The sequence below is a fragment of the Capra hircus genome, chromosome 26 (genome assembly GCF_001704415.2).
Source record: "Capra hircus breed San Clemente chromosome 26, ASM170441v1, whole genome shotgun sequence".
NCBI lineage: Eukaryota > Metazoa > Chordata > Mammalia > Artiodactyla > Bovidae > Capra > Capra hircus.
In genome coordinates, this window is record NC_030833.1 from 28,573,537 (window position 1) to 28,590,797 (window position 17,261).

General features: G+C 48.1%; 1 protein-coding gene across 1 annotated transcript; it reads left to right on the forward strand.

The window, feature by feature from the left end:
- Positions 720 to 17,205, forward strand: ACTR1A (ARP1 actin-related protein 1 homolog A, centractin alpha). Its single transcript, XM_005698374.3, has 11 exons — positions 720 to 866; positions 8,620 to 8,684; positions 9,542 to 9,617; positions 10,300 to 10,425; positions 11,221 to 11,345; positions 12,670 to 12,886; positions 13,554 to 13,646; positions 14,192 to 14,366; positions 14,462 to 14,523; positions 15,174 to 15,214; positions 15,396 to 17,205. The coding sequence occupies exons 1-11, from the start codon at positions 819 to 821 to the stop codon at positions 15,496 to 15,498; spliced, it is 1,131 nt and encodes a 376-aa protein (XP_005698431.1). The 5' UTR covers positions 720 to 818; the 3' UTR covers positions 15,499 to 17,205.

Genomic DNA, 17,261 nt, shown 5'->3' on the forward strand with positions numbered 1-17,261 from the left:
TTTCTGAATGTTGAGCTTTAAGCCAACTTTTTCACTCTCCTCTTTCACTTTCATCAAGAGGCTTTTTAGTTCCTCTTCACCTTCTGCAATAAGGGTGGTGTCATCTGCATATCTGAGGTTATTGATATTTCTCCCGGCAATCTTGATTCCAGCTTGTGCTTCATCCAGCCCAGCGTTTCTCATGATGTACTCCGCATATAAATTAAATAAGCAGCATGACAATATACAGCCTTGACGTACTCCTTTTCCTATTTGGAAGCAGTCTATTGTTCCATGCCCAGTTCTAACAGTTGCTTCCTGACCTGCATACAGGTGGTAGATGTTTATTAATGCCTTATAGACCCATATAAAAACATTGCAACCTCATATTGTCCAGGGGAAGTGGTGGCAAGTGGAAGGACTAGCCTGTAAAATCCAAACATTCACGAGTTACTGATCAATCCAAACCGAACTACAGACAATACTGAAGACTACATACTTCAGCACGGACTGAGAATCCCTTCAAAGGGTCTACAGATCCAGACGCGAGATTGCAACCATCAATAGGCGTACCCTTCCATTTACCTACAGAAACTACAAAGCCCAGGGTACTGTGCGTTGAAACGCGACGCTCCGTTCCTTAAACTAGGCGGGGTTCCAAAGCAGCCTGGCTTGCTAATTCAGGTGCAAGGCATGTTGGGTATTGTAGTTCTCCGAAAGTGAGGTCGGGCCGCTCCCCGGCTGCCCAGTGCCGGCGGCTAGACTGCGCATGCGTGTCAGTGGCGTTAGCGGCGGACCGGGCTGGCAGTTCCTTCCTCGGAAGGAGAGGTTCTTCTGCCATGGAGTCCTACGATGTAATCGCCAACCAGCCTGTCGTGATCGACAACGTGAGTTGCATCCCCCTAGCAGGGCTTATGCTCTCCTCCCGGAAGGGATCGCTTCCCGTGTTTCAGTCTGGGCTGCCGGTTCTTTGTCACTGGCCCGGCCTGTCAGGCGGGTTCAGTCGCCGCCGCCTCTCTCCTCCCTCGAACCGAAGTCCGCAGATAGGGCGACCAGCTGGCCAGCAACCATGAGATGGAGAACCTTGGGATGGATAAAGGGAAGGGTTATAGTCCTAGCAGGGTCCTTGGGCCCTTGACTCGAGGGTCCTTAACCGCTCTGTGAGCCCCCGGCACCCGCCCCTCCCCAGTTTTCGATAACTCTATTGGCTGCTCTGGCTGTCCATCTTGACCGCTGACCCCGCCTCTGGGCCTTGCCGGATGGGGGCAGCCTTCTGCAGTGATTGGCTCGTTCCCTTGCCGTTCTTCCGGGCCGCCATAGTGTTTCCTCTTTCTAAGGGCGGTGCGGTGCACGAGGGCTGTTGTGATTGGTTTCGGGGACTCCCAGTGGAGGGGGCAGACGGGCTAGGTCGGCGGGTGGAGCTGGGCTAAGTTTCCTTCGGTCCCAGCCGGCAGGGCGGCTTGGCGGTGTATCTGGGTGGGGTCTGAGAGTGTGATGCCAGAAATGGCCTGAGGATTTCAGTTACTTCTGTGATTATAAATTATACCGTTAATAAAGGTCGAGAAGAAAGGAGAATGACAAAGCAAGCAGGGAGGTACCTTCCTCTTTGAAACGCCTAGTTGCTGGGGGTAAAAATTACTAAACATAATACTTGCCAGGCGCTCCAGCGCTTACACGGAGGGGTTCTCATACATTCCAGTTGGGTCTTCACAAGGTGAATAGTTAAGGCAGGAATTTTGATCCTCGTTTTACAGATGAGAAAACTGAAGCGCAAAAATGTAAAGTGAGCCCAAGGTCGCACTTTAATCCAGTGCTTTATCCGTTATTCATCCTGATAGTACCTACGCAAATGTATCAATAGTCACAAATCGAAAGAATCTAAATATAGCTCTTATTTCTAGCGGAAGGAGGCAGTTATTTAAAAAGTGGATGTCTGTCTTCCATTCAAAGGTTTAGTCCAGCGGAGATTGGTTGCTACCTTTCTAGTCCCCTCTGAGTCCCTCTACTAAGGCAGAATTGCGAATTCGCTCTGTCCTAAGCTGACTCAGATTCGGTTTCTTGATTCAGTCCTTGGGACCGTTGGCACTTGCAAGGTCCTTTCGTTTGCATCATCTTATTCAAGCTTCAACACTGATAGGTAGATAGGGCTCGAAATATCCAGAAAAATGAAACGTGAAAGGTTAAATAACAGTATTCAAACCACCTGGCTTATGAATTGAAGAGCCAAGATTCAATTTGAGATTGAATTCTTAATTCCTCACTTCTTCCAAGGAAAGGTGCTTCTTTAGCTAGCTTTCTTTCCTTCTCTCCTGGAAAAAGGTTGAGCTCAGTGAGACACCTCATTTTGGGGAGGATCTGACCGGCAGGCAGGGCAGGGAGGGTCGCGGATCTCCTTCCTTGGGCTATTGAATCCGGGTGGGAAAAGATGCTTGGTAGTCCTTCATTTTTCCTTAGTCTCTCGTTCCCCAGTTTCCTCCACACAGACAGTATCTAGGGCCTGGCACCACTAGGTGCACACTGGATTTTTAATTTTTATGGGTGGGGGGGATTAATGGCTGAAAATCTCTCACAGTAACAAAAATGTCCCTAAATAAAAGGATGGGAGGAAGGACTAGTTACTGCATGAGGTTGAGCAGGACTCTTTGTTCTTGATGTTAATTTTCAGAGAACACTACTATTTCTATCTTCAGCCAGTTTGTGTATGCTTCATGTGCCTTTTTCTTGGTTTTAAAAAGAAAGAAAAAATAGAAATTAACAATTTCCTGTTTTCATCAGCAGTGCAAAAAGAGCAGTCTGTCCATCCCACCAGACCTTTTGCTTCTAGAATTGTTGGGCTGCAGTGCTATCTCCAACCATTTTCTTTATGTCACTTAAGCAAATGCTTCTTAGTTCCTTCTTTCTCATTCTTGAGAGTGTATTTGAAATGCATCAAAGCAGCGGTACCTTTTCAGTTTGAATACTTAAGGAATAGACTTGTTTTTTCTCTGGGAAAACATTTCCTTTATTATGCCAGCAATCTCACCAAAAGGTGAAGTAGGAGAAACTTAAGTAATTTTCCCACTAGATCATTTAAAATATTTGAGCCAGCTTTATATTATGAGGATAACGTGTCTCTAGCAGATTTAACAGCTCCATAGTTTACCATGCTGCCACAGTTTTATTTCTGGGCTAAGTAGAGTGTAATTAAAAGACAGAAGAACAAAGAAAGCAAGGAAAAGAGAGAACAGCCCCATTATCAGTTCACAGCCTTTCCTAGTCTTAACGCAATTGTTGACCACCCCTTTCATAGAATTCTGGGACCAAACCAATTCATCAGAATTTAATGAAGATGGAAGGGTGTGTGTATGCATATGTGCACACGTGATTTAATGATGACAACAACAACAAAAAAGTGATGAGTATTTTAAAAAACTAAACATGTTGTTCTTCCCAAAGTCATATCACAGATAGTAGTACAAGAATGAGAAGGGCCACTCCCAGGACTACAACACTTTAATAGGAATACTATATTCTGAACTCAGATGTTGGGGAGGTTAAATACTTCCATAAAATGAATCAACATTATGGTCAATCTTAAAATTGTCTTTTCTGGCTATAATATGTGGGCCTAAATGCAGGAATAATATCAGATCTCTACGAGTTTTTCAAGCTAAGAGTTTTATTGTTTTGGGGGGTCATTATGTTTCTTCGGCCCCCTTTTTGAAAAATGAGATTCTTTAAACACACGGAAAAGTTCAAAGAGGTATATAACGAGCACCTATGTAGCATATGTCCTCCACCTTGATTTAATAAATGTCATTTGCCAAATTTGCTTCAGACTTTTTTAGGACATAAAACATTACAGATCTAATCGAAGGCTCTTTGTACCCATCCATAATCCCACCCTTTCTGGTCCATACATAACCCTGGAAGCAAACCTCACTGTAAAATTAATGTGCTCCTTTCTGATTTTATGGACACATGTATTTTATAATGTGTGTATATATAGTATTTATGTTTTGAATTTTTACTTAGCTGCTATCATCTTACTTGCTAGCTCTCCTTATTCTGGTGGTGGTAGTGGTTTAGTTGCTAAATCGTGTCTGACTCTTTGTGACCCCCATGGACTGTAGCCTGCCAGGCTCCTCTGTCCATGTGGTTTTCCAGGCAAGAATACTGGAGTGGGTTGCCATGCCCTTCTCCAGGGGATCTTCCAGTTCAGGGACTGAACCCACAGCTCCTGCACTGGCATCCTGGTTCTTAACTGCTGAACCACCAGGGAAGCCCTTCCTTAATGTAAAAAATTTCAAATGTAAACAAAAGGAGGGGAAATGTTATAACAAACATCCATGTGTCCATCATCTAACTGTAGTAGTTATCAACTCTTGACCAATGTTTTTAGCTACATACCCACCCACTTCCCTCTTTCACAAACTTTTAAAAACATAACCAGTATACTATTATCAAAGCTAATAAAATCAGCAGTAATTCCTTAATATCATCAAATATCTAGTCAGTGTCAGTTCAGTTCATTTCAGTTCAGTTGCTCAGTCGTGTCCAACTCTTTGCGACCCCATGAATCGCAGCACGCCAGGCCTCCCTGTCCATCACCATCTCCTGGAGTTCACTCAGACTCATGTCCATCAAGTCGGTGATGCTATCCAGCCATCTCATCCTCTGTTGTCCCCTTCTCCTCCTGACCCCAATCCCTCCCAGCATCAGAGTCTTTTCCAATGAGTTAACTCTTCACATGAGGTGGTCAAAGTACTGGAGTTTCAGCTTTAGCGTCATTCCTTCCAAAGAAATCCCAGGGCTGATCTCCTTCAGAATGGACTGGTTAGATCTCCTTGCAGTCCAAGGGACTCTCAAGACTCTCAAGAGTCTTCTCCAACACCACAGTTCTAATTTGACACAGTTCAGTGTCAAATTTCACTAATTTTCTCTCTCTTCTTTAACAGTTTGTCATCAGCTCTTAAGATCTGTTGATTCTCTTAAGTTTAAGGGACACTAGAATTAGCTGAGGAAATGAAGTCAGTGTATTTATTTAACACCATTACTTGTGGTATGACTTTCAGCCTGTTGGTTGTACAACTGCAGTGAGAATCCTACCTAGTTTGGTGCAGAGGGAAGAGAAGGTGGCTTATAGATTACACTCAATTATGTGTATTTTGAGAGCCATGGATGTGCTTCACAAACTGGAAAGAATGTCCAGAATAGGGGTCTCAAACTCAATGCCTGGGGAGGCCAACCAGATACATTAAAAAGGCGGAGGAGGGGCAAGGGGATGAGGAGAAGGTAGTTTTAATAAGTGAGAAATCTGAGAGGTGCATGGAGCATGTTTGACCAAGGTTTCCAGCAGGTTATCCCCATGCAGGAATGCAGGCCCAGTGTTACCAGATTTTCTCATTTTTCAAGGGAAATCAGAAGTGTTAATTTCATATGCAATCTCTAGTGGTTTTTAATTTTTAATTTTTTTTTTGGCCACACCAGGTGGCATGTGGTATCTTAGTTCCCTGACCAGGGATCGACGCCTTGCCCCCTATGTTGGAACCATGGAGTCTTAACCACTGGGCCACCAGGGAAGTCCTGCAATCTCTAATTTTTAACTGTTGGAAGTTAATGTAAAAGTAGTTTGTGGTCTGTGGAGACAGAAAGTATGTCAGTGGTTGCCTAGGTGGGGGATAGTAAGGATGGAGAGTGGCTGCTAATGGGTACAGGGTTTCTTGGGGGGATGATGAAAAGTTCTAAAATTAGGTTGTAGTGATGATTGTTCAGCTCTGTGAAAATACTAAGAACCATTAGGTGATGCACCTTAAATGGGTAAATTGTGTGGTATGTGAATTTTATCTCAAAGTTGTTTTTTAAAAACTACTTTGTGGACTAAACAAACTATGTCTTTGGGCCAGAATGGGCTACCAGTGTCCTAGAATCTGAGGCTCCACCTCACAGCATTAAATGGCAGACAACTAGCCTTCTTCCCAGCATGTTAAGAATAATCAGTGCTTAGGGTAAAGTTGCCCAAGCCGCAGGGTCGATAGCCAGCCGGTACCACGAGAAACATGCTGAGGAATTTGCTATTTGTTTGCCTGTACCAGAAGGAAAATGGTCAGAGTTGGCTGGCAGCAGACTTGAGTTCCAAAAATCAAATATTTAATGAGATTACTTTCAAATGTAGGCATTTGTTTCAAACAAGGCATTTATTTACTTGGTTTTGACAGAGTGAATAACAAAGAGTGGCAGCTCATTTGCCAAGTATACAGTTCCTAGTTACAAATACTATTAAAGAAATTGACATGACCCCTTTGTATTCTCTCTTGGTATGGCTTGAGCAGAATAGAGGCAACTCAGCCACTTCCCTTGTCCCCACCCCATTTTTCACCTGACACTTGGCCTGCCAAGCCAGCTCATGAGGCTGCAGGGACAAGCTGGGTCTGGTTCTACCTGTGTATCATTCCCAAGACTGTCTTCACCTTCCCTGTACCACCTCTGCCTGGGGCTTCGGGCATTCCAGCTGCTCATTCAGGTTCCATACTTTCGGCTTCATCTGCCAATCATTTGAGCTTGGTTTTCATTTTAGTTAGCCAGCATCTAGCCGAATACCCTGCAAATGTCAGATACCACTGATATACAAAGTCTCTGACCTCAAGGAATTTGCACTGAAAAGAGACAAAAGTGTAAACCATAAATTAGAATAGAAAGCAGAATGAAATTCATGCTACCTAGTGAACAGGTAATGATTTGGGGAAGGTAATAGGAAGAGGATAACAAATTCCAACTGGAGATTATCCTTCAGGAGGAAGGCAATGATATTTGAACTGGGCCTGTTATATTCTTGCTGGGAAGGACAGGGAGAAAGAAAAGAACCTAATGTTTTAATCTGCCTTGTCACTCAAACTCTAGCTCTCTTGTTAGTAAACTCAAAATCAAATCTCCAGGAAAATCATCTCTTAGAAATATCTCAGAGAATCCCTGGTGGTCCATCGGCTAAGACTCCATACTCCCAAGGCAAGGGGCCTGGGTTAAATCCCTGGTTGGGGAACTAGATCCCGCATGCCACAACTAAAAGATTCCATATGCCACAGCTAAGACCTAGGTGCAGCCAAATAAATAAATATTAAAAAAAAAAAAAAAGTATCAGTCTCGAAAAAAAAAAAATCCAGAGTCTGAAGCACAGATTTCATTGTTTCTCATTTTCAACTCCTACCAGGAGATCCAATTAGTCTGTTAGCATCACCACACCCAGATGAAGGCAGTGGGCAATTATCGGAAGCCTGAGCTAACAAGTTCCCCAAATTCTCTTGTACGATGTTCTCACTAGCTGCGCCACTGTCCCCAAGCCCTTGGGTTTGCAGTAGGATAGTCCACCCTCCTTCCCAGTCTTTCAGCTCAGTTTACAGCTGTACCTTTTCCAGGCTCCTTGCTGTTCTGCCCACACCGATGAGTTTGCACATTGTCTCCTGTTTTTTCTGTTGGCAGAAGTTCCTGCTGTCTTAGAGAACTGGCTTGCCCTGCTCTCCCCCAATACCTCTTTCCCTGTCCTTCAACCACTTCTTACCTCCTCCCTTCTCCCTCGCTAGGATCAGTCACCTGCCCCCTCACCCTGCTCTTATAAAAAAGCAGGAATAAAAAAGACAGATGGATCCAGGGGTGTTGCTGGGAAGCCTTTGGTACCAAAGTAACCTTGGCTATTTAGCATCTCCTGATGTGTTTAAAGCTTGTGTGTTCTGGAAACATTACACTCCACCCCAGGAGAAGTTGTCGACAGGCAGCAGGAGATGGCTTGCTGCACCTGGAGCTGGAACTGTGTTGGGGGTGGAAGGACAAGGGTACCTGGTGTAGTGGTAGAAGAATTAAGAAGGAAGAGAACACGGTGATCTGCAAGCAGCATCAAGCCTCAACACCTGTCCTGCATGGTGCTGATGTCCAGAATCAATGTTTACTTTGGCTGGGCCCACGTGGTACCAGAGATGATGGTGGGAGATGGCAGGTTCTTCTCAGAGTGCTTAAGGGCTCTTCTGCTCTTGACTCTCAAGAGACCAATGAGCACAGCAAAGCACAGTGAAAAGGCAAAACAACTGCTGCAGCCCCCCGCAAATCCCTGTAGCTTGCCCCTGCAGTCAGAACCGGACGACTCACGTCATATGGGAGTTAGCTTCGAGTATGGCAGTGCTCTCAGGGTGTGTCTGTCATAGAGGCCCTGGAGGGCAGGGACAGTTCAGATCTGAGCTGGGAAGGTAGCTTAGATGCGCACTCCCTGATGGTTTAGCAGAATTGTGTGCCCTTCCCACCTCGGTTGTGTTCCTAAACTCGACCGCTTTGTGCTTCTAGGTACTTTCCTCTTCTGTCCTCAAGCCTTTTCCTTTTCTTCCCTTTATTAATATTATTTTTAATTCCAAAAGTAAACATGTTCAATGTAAAAAAGACAAAGAATACATAAAAATCAAATAGAGTGTGCAGTAGAAATTCCCCTCACCATTCCCAGCCCCAGTGCCCTCCCTTTGCCATGCATTCACTGTACAAATCCTCATATGAGTGGATATATTACACATAAATATAAGGTCCTTTCTCTTTCTAAACAAAGGTGGGACCATATTATACATACTGTGTGATATGAATCTCCTCTTGTTTTTGTGATAGTCTGACTTCTCTTTCTCTCCTCAGGGATCCGGTGTGATTAAAGCTGGTTTTGCTGGTGATCAGATCCCCAAATACTGCTTCCCAAACTAGTAAGTCATTCTGTAGCTTAGTCAGAAGCTTGTAAGGCTTGTCAGTTTTGTTATGATGTCAGCCCTCCATCTTTTAGGGGGAAAGGATCTCTCATTTAGGTCAGTCTTGGTATTCAAAACAACAACAACAAGCAAGGGACAAGAGCTGGCTTTTGGAGTAAGCAAACTGTTGCCTGCATGGTACAGTTGAGAGGCAGGTTTTTTTTTTGTTTCTTTGTTTTAATCTGATGCCAAAAATGTTATCATTGGTGACTTACTGCTTTGGATGACAGTCTCATAATGGAATCTTCTTAAAATTCTCCTGTCATACAGAATGGAATTTGACATTAAACCATACCTACCATTCTAGGGAGAATGAGCCTTTTTCTTAGCACTTTCTTACTAAGGCAGAGATGCTGCAGGCAGGAAAAGGGCACAGACACCTGGGAAAGGGGTCAAAGCAGTGGAGAAAGGAGGAAGGCCATCTCTCAGTTACAACATCACAGTTGTCCTTCATAGAAGGCCTGGGCAGGAGGCTAAGGTTACAAAAACTTTTTGAGTTAATCATTCTAAATGAATTCTTGTTTCCTTGTGTCTCTTGATCTGTACATATATCGGGGAAAGCGAAGAACTAGGGATATTGAATCCTCCCGAATTGGATAACTTATAATAAATATATGAAGTAGTATACTAATGAATAAATACAAGAAAAAAGTTCATTATAGAAATTGTGGGAAGTGCATTCCTCAGTGACAGCCAAGTAGAATGGAGTATATTTCTTCCCATCCGAGTACATGCGTTCGTGTATCTGTCCTGTGTTCTGTCCTGTGTTCTGTCATGAAGTGAGAAGTGACAGTCTTCCCCGCTCTCATTTGCAGTGTGGGCAGACCCAAGCATGTTCGTGTCATGGCAGGCGCCCTCGAAGGTGACATCTTCATAGGCCCCAAAGCCGAGGTAATCCCACGTCCTACTGAAGAAGCCTCAACCCAGCAGGGGACCTTCCCTGTTCCCCACGCAGGCAGTATCCAACAGAGGGACATGAGTGAAAGAAACAATTTCCTCTTGAAATCTCCCCTTTCACTCTCTCATTCTAAAGAGAATAAACCTAACTGGTTTATTTCTCCCAGGAACAGCCTCTGGTTTTGGAAAGGAAATATCTGGAACCCCACTTTGGGAAACAGAGACCAGTCCAGAAAAAAGGGCTTTTGCCTTCCTTCTATCACTATGTTGCCAAAGATCAAATTGACTGGCTTGATTATTTTTTGGCAAAAGTGATTGAGGGGAGATCCTGGCTGGGGTACCCTGGGGATAAGTTAATTAGCACAGTTTGGCAGAGCCCTCGGGCAACTTCTAGAAGCAGAACAACAGAATCTTTGTTGCCAACCTTGACTGCAGATGCCAGGAGATTGTGTCCTGGGACCAGACAATGAGGAGGATGCCACCCAGGGGCCCACAGAAAGGCAGAAGCCCTCTGCTTTGCCAGCTGGTTGGGCATTGAGCATAGTTCAGAGCATACAGTTTAGGGACTTGGAGGATGGGTGGGTCCACCCTTAGCCATGGGTGTGGATTGTGGGGTCCACCTGGCAGTCCTGCTGAGAGGCTGGCTGCGGCTGCAAGCACTGCTCTCCGCCCCCAGGAGCACCGAGGGCTGCTCTCCATCCGCTACCCCATGGAGCACGGCATCGTCAAGGACTGGAATGACATGGAGCGCATCTGGCAGTACGTCTACTCTAAGGACCAGCTGCAGACTTTCTCAGAGGAGGTGAGGGCCCTGTGTGTGGGGCGCCATGTGGGCCATGCAGAGCAGCCAGGAGCGCTACCCCAGGCATGAGGCAGATGACAGCAATAACGGCCTTGAGCGTTTCTGTCTTATGTTCTAGGCATCAGGCATGTGCTTTTCAGACATGTTTGCCTTTAATCTTCACAGCATCCCTATGAGGCACAGGTAGTATTATTATCTCCATTTTGCAAACAAGGGAACAGAGGTTCAGAGAAGCCAGATGGTGTTTCCGCGATCACCCAGTGAAGAGTGGTAGAGCTGGGTTCCAACCCACGCCTTTCAGACCCCGGAGCTATATATACTCTAGTTTCCAAGGAAGGAACTCTCAACTCAGAAACACAAAGGAAGGTGCTGACTAGGCTCATCAGAATTGCCAGGAGAGGGATGTATTCTGTTTTTTAATAGTATAATCAATAATGATATTTAATTTTCTATTTTGAAAAAAAATTTAAAGTATTACTTTTATCATAGTAATTCCAAATATAGAGTTTAGCAAAATCTTGACATCTGGAGCTATCCAGAAGGTACAAGGGCCTATGTAAGAATCTTGGAGGACAAGAGGGTAGTAGAAGGTGAGGATAGAATGACACTTTAAAGGGGGTATGAATTTGGAAAGTTGAGAAACTGGCTTGGGTGGCAGTAAGTGACCAGCCCACCAGCCCTCTTTTTAGAGAGAGGCTGACAAAGTTCATGTGGGCTCTCCAGCCAGCCACGCAGTACTAATGAGGGCTGGGAATCTGTCCTCACCCTGATGGCTATCCGGGCATCTTTCACCAGCATCCTGTGCTCCTGACAGAGGCGCCTTTAAATCCACGGAAAAACCGGGAACGAGCTGCTGAAGTTTTCTTCGAGACCTTCAACGTGCCAGCCCTTTTCATCTCCATGCAAGCTGTGCTCAGCCTGTGAGTAACAGCTGGCTGGCGAGCCTAGCCCCTGAGGGGAAGCAGTCCTTTGGCAGAATCGAGGCTGGCCCTGCTGTGGGTTGGTGCAGAGCTCCTTAAGCACCCCTGCCAGGGACGGTAATGGATGGTGGGAAAGGGAGCATCTCCCAATCTCGGCCCTCCCTGCTGGTCTGGTGCCAAAGGCTCTCCTCTGAGCCTTCTGGGAAGGCCACGTACTGCAACTGCTCTCCCTGCTGGCCCCTGCAGTGAGTTCAGGTGTTTTTTTCAGGGCCTACTTGAGCCAGGCGCTGTGCAAGGCTGGTGATAGGCTCGTGATGAAAACACCCCCGTCATCCTGTCTTGCTCCCCCTGCCTCCCACCAGGGTTAGGTCTGCTGGCCAAGACCATATATTGGTAGCCTGCAGATGGCATGTTTGATCCCGCTAAAAAAATTGAGAGCCAACCTTTAAAAATTGGGACATTTCCTATCAAAATAAAAATTTCTGACTTCTCTGGAAAAAAAAGGGAAGATCTGATAATGCCGGGCCTGCATTCCTCTAGAGCAAAAATCAGCAGGAGCTGAAAGAAAATCACAGCTGCCATTTTAGATAGGGTTTGGAAACCTGACTTCACCACAGCCTTCTCCATTGCCTGTTATCCAACACGAAGGCTGAATGTCAGGTGCTGTTTATGAAACATTATGGTTTTTTTCCCCCTCATATCACAGAAATTTATGTCTGTATCCTTGTCCTTACCAAGAGAAAAACTTAAGGACAGACCTAGAGGGCCAAAAGCTAGTTGGTTGGTTGGTTGGTTTTCCTTCTTTAACATTTTGGCAGCATTGCACAGCATGTGGGATCTTAGTTCTCTGATTAGGGATCGAACCTGGGCCCCCTGCATTGGGAGTGAAGAGTCTTAGCCATTCCACCAGAGAAGTCCCCCAAAGCTAGTTTTTTATGCAAGTGAAAATATTCTTATTTTCTTTAATTCATTCACTTTTCTTGCCTGACCCCTGAGTTTTTTCCTCTTGTCTAGAGAGTAAAAACTGTCCCTCAGGCTGGGTCCCTGAAGCAGTGGAAGGGCAGGCCGTCTCCTGCAGCTGGAGGGCCTGTTCTTCTGGAGGAGTGGCAGAAGGGGTGCGTGGAGAGGCTTGGCTCCTTTCCTTCAGACATTCCAGGCTTGCTTGCTTCAGTGCTCAAGCTGCCTCATACTCAGTCCAGTCGGAGGCTTCTGGAGAAGGCAGGCCCCAGCTGCAGTTCAGTTGACCTTGAACTCTAGCAAGAAGTGAGAGTCTTCCCAGAGTGAGGAGGCAGGGGTGAGTGATGGTGTGCCTCCTTTGCTTCAGTTATGCCACCGGCAGGACCACGGGTGTGGTGCTGGATTCAGGGGATGGCGTCACCCATGCTGTGCCCATTTACGAGGGCTTTGCCATGCCCCACTCCATCATGCGCATCGACATCGCTGGCCGAGACGTCTCTCGCTTTCTTCGCCTCTACCTGCGCAAGGAGGGCTATGATTTCCACTCATCCTCTGAGTTTGAGATTGTCAAGGCCATAAAAGAAGTGAGTGCTGCCCCCATGGGCCCAGGTCTGGGAGAGGGAACGGGAACAGCAGCCAGGACCTCCGTGACCTGGAGTGAAGAGTGGCTAAACTCCTGCCCTGGAGATGGGTCTCTGTCCTTCCCGACCAGGCCTCCTGGAGGCCATGTGATCTCCAGCCAGTCCCCTCACCCTGAAGGATTGACCTTCCAAAGTGCTGCCATCTTGTGGGCTAAAGGGAGCTGCCTATATTTCCTAAGCTGGGTGATAAGCACACCCATGCTCATTATGTTTTTTATACATCATGTACAAATTACACATGTTTTTTTACACTCTTGAAGAAGTCAGACTGCTTTTTTTTTTTAAAGTAAAATGAACCCTCCTATCATCTACGGCTCCTGGGAGACCTCTGAGCTGGGTAGGCAGGGCCCAGAACCATACAAGTAGTAGGAAAAAGACACCTGAGTCTGAACTAAGATTAAGCCGAGTTGCCACGCTTGGCCCCCAGGAAGGTGGAGCAGGTGGGGACACATATCCTAAGAAGGGGTGGGGAGGTTTGGGTTAGCTTCACTGGGTGGCACTTAGGATATGCAGCACTCATGACCTTTAGGACAGTCACTGCAATGGATGGGGACTTTGACCAGGGAGGCACCAGCTTTCCAGCCAGCCTGACTTGTGCTTGGTTCTCCAGAGAGCCTGCTACCTGTCCATAAACCCCCAGAAGGATGAGACACTAGAGACGGAGAAGGCGCAATACTACCTGCCCGATGGCAGCACCATTGAGGTAGGTGGCGGGGCCTCTCCCCTCAGGTCCCCAAAGCACTGAGCCCAAAGAGAACTCCCCGTGGGGAGGCAGGGGTCAGGTGCACCAGTCCTTTTACACTCTCTGCCTGGAGCAGTGTAGCTGCTGAGCTGCAGCGTCTCCTGCAGGGTGAGGTGCCAGGGACCTTGCTTCTCCTGTGTGGAGGGGAGGAGGTGTTCTCCTGTGGGATTAGAAGGCTGATGTGTAGTGCTATGCTTAACCAGTCAGGCACAGTATAGAGTGAATTCCAGCCTCCTGGACCTCCACCGATAGGAGGAAATTTCCACAAATGAATGAATCTATCAAGTTTCTTGGCTAGAAAATGTCAGAGCTAGGATTAAACACAAGAGCTTCCTCTCTCTAGTTTCCCAGGAGCGCTGGTTTTTCCTTTATGTTCCCAGGAGCCCTATCTTTGTTTGTATCTTGGCATACAAAGTCTTCCCTGAGTATGGCCTTCAGAGCCACCTGGTTATTAAGCCCTGGGCAGAGGGACCTGAGCCTGAGACGCTTGCCCCCCCACCCTGCAGATTGGTCCTTCCCGATTCCGAGCACCTGAGCTGCTGTTCAGGCCGGACCTGATCGGCGAGGAGAGCGAGGGCATCCACGAGGTGCTGGTGTTTGCCATCCAGAAGTCTGACATGGACCTGAGGCGCACGCTGTTCTCCAACATTGTCCTCTCGGGTGGCTCCACCCTCTTCAAAGGTTGGGCTTTGCTCTCAGGGCCCTACCCCAGGAAGCTGCCATGTCCTGCTGGGCCCAGGGGACTGACGTGAGATTCTCCCTTCCTGCCTATTCAGGTTTTGGTGACAGGCTATTGAGTGAAGTGAAGAAATTGGCTCCGAAAGACGTGAAGATCAGGGTAGGAGTATGCCGGGGGTGGGCGAACTGGGCTGCCAAGGGTCTGGAGCACCGTGTGGCGCAGCCTCCCCTCCTGCTCTGCCCAAGATTTCCAGGCACCGTCAGGTGGCTCCCAGCTTCTACTGTGCCCCTGAGGCCTGCTAGAGCGGGGGGACCCATCCTCATGATGGGTCTTCACCAAACGGGGCAGTTCTGATCCCCAGATGCGGCAGGATGCTAGACATGCAGTCTGTCAGGAAAGCTAACACTGACAGGAGCTTGACTTCAGCTGCTCCCCCGTGACACAGTCCAGGACCTCAGTGACTGCTGAGAGGAGTTGGCCTGCCTGAGGAAGGAGGGATCCTAAGTGGAGGAGTGTGGTGCCTGCCATGCAATCTGCTCCCCACCAGCTCCCAGCAGAGCTGGATCTTGCCTTCAGATAGCCCCTGCTTCCCTGGGAGCCATAGGTACTTTGGGTTGCCAGAAGCCTGTTTCTCTAGATGAGTGTCAGGCTGACCATGGTACCCCCCAGAGAGGCCACAGGGACAGAATTTAAAGGTTGTTGTGTGAAATGTATCCACTGACTCTCACTGGGGCCGAGATGAGTATTGGACGGGGAAGGGAGAGGGGAGGACAGCCATCTCAGATTCCTCTTTCTACCCACCCTGGCAGATATCTGCACCGCAGGAGAGACTGTATTCCACATGGATTGGGTGAGTAGCTCCTCTGGGAGTAAGAGTGGAACACTCTTATTGCAGAGGCATTGATTACGCCTGACCACCCCAGGCCTTTGAAGAAAAGCCTGTTCTGGTTTGACCCCAGGGGGACTGGCTGGCTCCACAGATACCCACTCCCTGTCTCTGACATGATTCCTTTGGATTCCCTCCACGCCAGGGGCTCCATCCTCGCCTCCCTGGACACCTTTAAGAAGATGTGGGTCTCTAAGAAGGAATATGAGGAAGATGGTGCCCGGTCCATCCACAGGAAAACCTTCTAATATTGGGACATCGTCTTCACCTCTCTCTGAAGTTAACTCCACTTTAAAACTCGCTTTCTTGAGTCGGAGTGTTTGCAAGGAACTGCCTGTGTGTGCGAATGTGTGTATGTGGGTATGAATGTGTGCACATATGCGAGTGCCGTGTGGCCCAGGGATCCCAGGATTTCAGGGCCTGGAAAGGACGATGAACTACCCATAATGGCGATGGCCTGAGACCTGGGGTTGACCACTAACTGGCCCCTGACAGGGAAGAGTGATGGCAGAGGGCCCTGCTCTGTCAGCCGGGCCTTTGTCTGGCTGTGTGGGACTATGTTTACTACCACAGGGAGACAGAGAGGGAGGTAAACCAACCCCGGGGACACTTGCTGCTGCCCATCCTAGGCTGGGCCAGCCCCACCCCCTCTACCCAGGGTGCCCTGCAGCCTCCCCTTGTTCATCATTCTGCTCTCAGTGCCTCTTGATCGTGGACTGAGGCCTGAGTCCAGGGTTGAGTTCTTGTCTGGTCTTGTTGCAGTTCGGGTTTAGAAAGCTGGAGAAGCACTCCAGGAGCTGTTATTGAGACTTCCCTGTCAGGAGCGGGCAGGATGCCCTCAACTTCACCTGGGGACCAGGACCACACTGGGCATTTCAGGAGGGCATGGAGCGCTACATCTGATCAGTGGCGGGCTTACTGCTCCAACCCCCAACCCCATCCGGGGATCTCGGGAGAGTTTCAGGAGCCTGTTGGCCTCAGGTCCTGTTAACTTGCTTTCCATTCATCCATGGGCAGTGCCATCTTCAGTTTTATTTATTGAAGTATTTGTTCAGTTAGGGGACTGGAGAGAGGGAGCTCATTGCCCCGCCCACCAGTCACCCTGTTCACACTAATGTTTACAGCGCCTAAGCTTAGCATAGCGTTCAGGGCCCTGCCACTCCCTGCCAACATGAACTGACAGTATCCATAGACCTCAGGACCATATGGGATCAGAGGCTACATTCAAAGTCACTCCGGCCTCTTTCTTTCTCCCTCTTCTACTTGCTCACTGCCCTGGAATCAACAGGTTGGTTGCTGGTTGGATTTTTCTGAAATAGGAGGCAGAATCACCATTTGGCAGAGGCTCCTGGCAAAGGAGGGGTGTTGGGGATGCCGCCTCCTTAGGACTGGAGAAAGAGCCACAGTTAACCAAGCTGCCTTTTCCCGTGCTAGCTGACCCCAGGGGACTAGCTTGTAGAGGCCAGACAGCCCCTGCTGGCTGACTTGTGCCATTCTTGTCTTTGGACTTGTTTGGTCACAGAAGGAGGGGCCAGACCAGGCTGCCAGGAACTGATGGGCTCAGGCTCACTTCCTCTGGTCCAGTGGGGCCAGGCGCCTACCCTGGACTGGGCTGGCCTGGCAGGGGTCCAAAGGCTCTTCAGCCCAGAAGGTGCAAAGCTGGGGCTAGCAGATATTCACTGGCACCCTCACCCATGACACCAACACTTGCCCGACCCCAGATTCCAGGCAGTATTCTCGACCCCATGCCGTCCAATGACCAAAGGCCCTGCCAGGTGTGGGCCGCAGCAGCAGGTGTGTGTGAAAGCGATGTGGCGACCCGCGGACTGCAGTGTGCTTAACCAGCTCACCTCCCTCCTCTTAGCCCAAGCCTGTCCCCTGCACAGCCTCGCACAAACCATGTTGCCTGGTGGGGCCCAGTGTACTTAAATAAATTCGTTCTGATAGACACATCATCTGGGCCTGTGTCTGTAGTCAGTGCAGGGTGGGAGGAGGGAGGAGCTCTGGGCCC

Bases quoted from the DNA above. Each gene is read 5' to 3' on its own strand.
- ACTR1A (XM_005698374.3), top strand. From the start codon at position 819: ATGGAGTCCTACGATGTAATCGCCAACCAGCCTGTCGTGATCGACAAC. The intron at 11,346-12,669 runs GTGAGTAACAGC...CCTTTGCTTCAG, and splicing joins ATGCAAGCTGTGCTCAGCCT to TTATGCCACCGGCAGGACCA. The intron at 13,647-14,191 runs GTAGGTGGCGGG...CCCACCCTGCAG, and splicing joins CCGATGGCAGCACCATTGAG to ATTGGTCCTTCCCGATTCCG.